Raw genomic sequence first — 5,000 nt, 5'->3', positions numbered from 1 at the left:
ATAACAACAAAATGCTCAACTGTTATTGTTTTTATAAAGGCAGAAACTTCAATTCATATTGATCTATGTAATGTTTTTCACAAGTGCTGTCATAAAACAGCTTTACAGCAAATCTGGGTCCAAGTTCCAAAAGAGCGTCACCATGACGACAGTGAAGAAAACGTCCCTAAGAGCAAGAAGAAGAAACCTTGAGGGAAACCAAGAAACCATCCTCCTCTGGTCGACACCGTGTAGCAACACAATAACACAACAAGAACCAAAGGAACGAAGAATCAGACGTGTTTACAATAATGAAGGCAGAAGTAAAGAAAGAGGCTGTTAGTGGACAGAAGTGTTTAGATGGGCCAGTTTTACTTCTGATTCTAGTTCTAAAGACATTTAATGCTGTATGTTCAGGCCTCTTCTACAGCTTTCTAATTAAATGTGTCATAAACTGACAATGACTTGATAATTTGTTATTTTTAGTCTCCAGGTAAATAAAAATTTAGCAAAAGCTTAATATTTCAAGTAAATTTCAAAGAACTAAATCATTCTTTACAAACTATAAGTAGTGACTCAGTTTCTACCGTTCACAATAGTTATAAATGATTTGTAACTAAGTGACTGAGTACATTGTTTACAAAGCAAAGAATCAATAATCCAAATATTACCAATTATCAACACAAACGGAACTTTCATTACAATCACAACCTGTTAGATGAAGATTTAGTTGCTGATTATTAAGCTCTTTTATAATGTTATTATAATGTGTTATCAGTTCCTCATCAAAGCATGTGAACCTGCCTTATTCAGGCATCTCCAAGTGTCCACAACCTCTCCAACCTCTCCAGATACAAAAAAGACATCGGTCACCATATGAAGCTTGTACTAGATCATTTTAGTCTTGTGTGACAGAGCAGACCCCTGTTAGCCCACTTCAGCATTAATATTAATATTTCTTCCAGGGAAATGATCGCCCTATCCAAAATGAGGGAATGTACCCAACACCTCTTCTTCACCACCTCTTGGACTTTACAGTCTTTTAAGGCAGACATGCGCCGTACGATGATAGAAGTCCCCTCATGTGCGGCCAAAGCCTGAGATTTATAAACTCACACTGTACGAAAACTCGGCCCGACTGACAAGACGCAACATGGGTGCTCATGCTGCACGGGAAACGCAGCCCCTGCAGACGGGTCAGTCTACAATACAGCCGATTCATCCACAACAACATGCTGAGCCTCTGATGACCTGATCAAAACTCTGGCTGAATCTCAGACGGCTCCCATAAAGTCCATCACATGTCTAATAAACGGCCTTCTGAGATTCAGCCATGTGTGCACAGCTCCATACTGGATAAACAGTACACTATTTTGGGGTAGAAGCTGTTTGAGGTTCAGCCATTGTGCAATACTGTCCACTGAAGCTGAAGGCCAGGCGGTCAACAGGCAGCTCTACAGAGACAAAACAATCACCAGATTTATCGAAACCTCGCAATTCAACTCAGTCAAGAGCTCGTCTGGGCAGTTAATCGGGCATCGTTTCACTCACACTGCACGGAAAGCACAGCCAGTGAATCTGAAGTTCATCCCGATTATGAAAATTCTGTCAGCTTCAACCAAATTGGGCTTAAAGACAGGCTAAAATTGTGCATTAGAATGTGCTGAAGTGCACAGATTTCCTAGAAGTTGAAAAACCACAGCAAGTGGTCGAGCATTTTCCTACGTAGCCCCAAAATTGTGGAATCATCTCCCGACCTCTGTTCAGGACTCAGACAAACTTTCTGCATTTAAAACTAGACTCAAAGCTTAGCTGTGTGCACAAGCATTTGGTAATATCAGTTACTGCCCTATTAAATCACTAATATGTGTCCATAAACTGACCTGTCCTGTTAATCTATTTCTCTCTCTGTCTCTCTCCCTCCCTTAATTTGAGCCCCTGATTGACGTCTGAGTGACATGTGAGCCACCAGAGCTGCCAGTGTCACCAGAGCTCCATCTCTGTTGGCTGATCTGCACCTCATCCTCATGAACTGACCCTCCTGCTGCTGCTGCATAACCTCCAGCTATCTAATGAACCATTGCTCCACCTGTTTTCCCGTTTTGTATCTAATATTTTATTCTAATCATGTTTGCTCTCCAGTGTCGACCACAGAAGGACAGGTTCCCCTTCTGAGTCTTGGTTCCTTTCCAGGTTTCTTCCTGCCGCTTTCAGGGAGTTTTCCTTGCCACTGTTGCCATTGGCGACGCTCATGGGGGCTCGGACCCAGATTTTTCTGTGAAGCTTCTTTGTAACAAATAAACTTTGACTTGACTTGTAGACGATGTGTGAACTCATTTTTACTTAGACAATCAAGAGATCATATCAGTTGACCAGAGAATCCAAAACTTTTGAACATCACTACGTTAGCTCTCAGTCACTGACGCCAAAATATAAATCAGCCATATCTGAGACTTCTGCCAACTCTCTGTCGTGGTAGGTAAGGTTCTTTAAATGTTCTGGAGCAGAACCTGGAGAGAAGAACACCAGTTTTTGAAATAAGCTCATCACGTGCCTTTATTAGTGCGCTGTTCCAATCTGAGAGCGTTTGTAGCCGTGTTTGATTTCAGCGCAGCATTTTTCTTCAAAGTGTCATCAGTTACTGTTCACTCTGTTACTGAAAAACTCTTTATCTTAGTCTGTTTAAGCTTCAGTCAGACCAGAAAGTCAAACTCACTCTACATTTCAGGAGGGTAGATCTTCAGGAGAAGTTTTGATGTCCATACAATCCATTTATTTAATTGGGATTAACTGGGGAGTTACAACTGGATTTAGAGTTTGACAAATTCTGGCATACATTCATGTTTTAATGATAAAGGAACTTTATTTAGTAGGTTATTTGGACTCCAGCTCCCCTACATTGGATTTGGTTGTTGTTGAAATGAATTACATGATGTAATGTGAGGCTGAAGTTATCAGAGCTTTGTTCCTGGCATTTCATGCACTGTTGTGATGAGTGAATCTGTGCCAAGGAAGAGTTAACTGTGGGGAAATGTCCACAAGCAGCTGAGGTTTCACTTGAAATGGGTGCTGGGAGAAAAGAGCTGGCTGATGAAATGTAGATTGACTGGTTTGACTCCTTTAGTATTAACAGTGTGACAGAGAAGTTTTTACACAGTTTTTAAATCATTTTACATATTTTAAAACAAGGTCACTTTATGAAATGAAATAAAAAGTTAGCCACCGATTTACCAGGGGCTACATGTATCATGACCTTTGGGTTCATACTTCTTACACAAATAGCAGATGCAGCTGTGGTCAGTACGACAGTAGATCTTCATCACTTCATCATGCTTAGAGCAGATCTTCTCTTGTAGCTGTTTGGAGGCTTCGACCAGCTTGTGCTTCTTAAAGGCAGGAGACTGATAGTGAGGTTTAAGATGAGCTTCACAGTAAGAAGCCAGACACACCAAACACGACTTGATGGCTTTGCATTTTCTCCCAGTGCAGGAATCACACTCCACATCTCCAGGTCCAGCGTAACAGAGAGCAGGAGAACCAGCTTGGAGTTCTGTCTTCTTCAGTTTCTCCAACACTTCAGCCAGCATGTTGTTTCTGAGTAGAACAGGCCTTGGAGTGAAGGTCTCTCTGCACTGGGGGCAGCTGTAGACCCCCCTCTGATCCTCCTGATCCCAGCAGCCATTAATACACACCATACAGAAACTGTGTCCACAGGGAGTCGTCACTGGGTCCTTCAGCAGATCCAGACAGACTGGACAGCTGAACTGGTCCTGATCTACTGAAATACTGGCCTCTGCCATTTTCCTGCACTCACAGACCGAGAGAGCTGCTCTCTGAGATCACTTTCATTTGCATGGAATGAAATTAGGTGCAAAATAGGAGAGGTTACCTGTGGAAGATTTTGATTGGGCAGATCCCTCAAGAAGTACATTTGAGTTAAACCCCCTCAATATATACAGACAATCTCACTCAGAACTCATTTCAGTTAGTGGTGAACCGAGTGATTTCTATCAGAACAAAGTGGACCAGGTGAGGTGGAACATTTGCAGTCACTGTGCACTGTGAGCTCCTGTAACCAAAGCCAAATTCAATAGTTCCAAATACATCTTAAAATTCATCATTTTGGAAACCTTTAGCATTGAAAGATGTAGTAAAATATATAATTAATTATATACCAATAATATTAAGCCTTAGTGTTCTGGTCTGTAGGAATAAATGAAGCAATTTATCATTATTTCAACCTCAGATTCCATTGAGGGTGAAGAACATATGAAAGAACCAGTTTTCTGTGCCTTCACTCGACACATTTATATTACACATGTGGTGTTGGGCTGAACCCGCAGGGGGTAAAATTGTGGAGGTGCTGTGTCCTTCATTCTGTTCTCCTTCTACATGGCCTGCTGTGAGTGAACACTTACTGGCCACTTTATTAGGTACACTTTGCTAGTAAAAGGCTGGACCCCCTTTTGCTTCAGAACTGCCTTAATTCTTCATGGCACACTTTCAACAAGGTGTTGGAAACGTTCCTCAGAGATTTTGGTTGGTTATTTGAGTTCCTGTTGCCTTTCTATCATCTGGAACCAGTCTGCCCATTCTCCTCTGACCTCTCACACCAACAAGGCATTTTCGTCCACACAACTGACCGCTCACTGGATATGTCCTCTTTTTCGGACCGTTCTCTGTAAACCCTAGAGATGGTTGTGTGTGAAAATCCCAGCAGATCAGCAGTTTCTGAAATACTCAGACCAGCCCGTCTGGCACCAACAACCACGCCACGTTCAAAGTCCCTTAAATCCCCTTTCTTCCCCGTTCTGATGCTCGGTCTGCACTTCAGCAAGTTGTCTTGACCACCTCTACACGCCTAAATGCAGTGAGTTGTGGCCGTGTGATTGGCTGATTACCTATTTGTGTTAATAAGCAACTGAACAGGTACGTTATAAAGTAGCCAGTGAGTGTGTGTGAGTGAGGGTGTGTGCGTGAGAACATGGACAGGCTGCTGACTGGCTACAGCTGCTAAAGGA

General features: G+C 42.3%; 1 protein-coding gene across 1 annotated transcript in view; it reads right to left on the bottom strand.

Annotated features, from left to right (window-relative positions):
- LOC119263229 (E3 ubiquitin/ISG15 ligase TRIM25-like) overlaps positions 1–4,080 on the bottom strand; it is an 8,204-nt gene extending 4,124 nt beyond the window's left edge. The window contains exons 1-2 of the mRNA XM_037537831.1: positions 3,211–4,080; positions 1,096–1,117 (exon numbers count right to left, since the gene is read on the bottom strand). Of these exons, the coding sequence (XP_037393728.1) occupies positions 1,096–1,117; positions 3,211–3,779 (591 nt within the window). The 5' untranslated portion in view covers positions 3,780–4,080. The remainder of the gene's footprint in view (positions 1–1,095; positions 1,118–3,210) is intronic.
- Positions 4,081–5,000: the final 920 nt, after the last annotated feature.

Source organism: Pygocentrus nattereri, chromosome 4 (assembly GCF_015220715.1).
Source record: "Pygocentrus nattereri isolate fPygNat1 chromosome 4, fPygNat1.pri, whole genome shotgun sequence".
Lineage (NCBI taxonomy): Eukaryota > Metazoa > Chordata > Actinopteri > Characiformes > Serrasalmidae > Pygocentrus > Pygocentrus nattereri.
The sequence above is the reverse complement of the archived record's forward strand: the minus strand, read 5'-3'. Positions and strand labels throughout refer to the sequence as shown.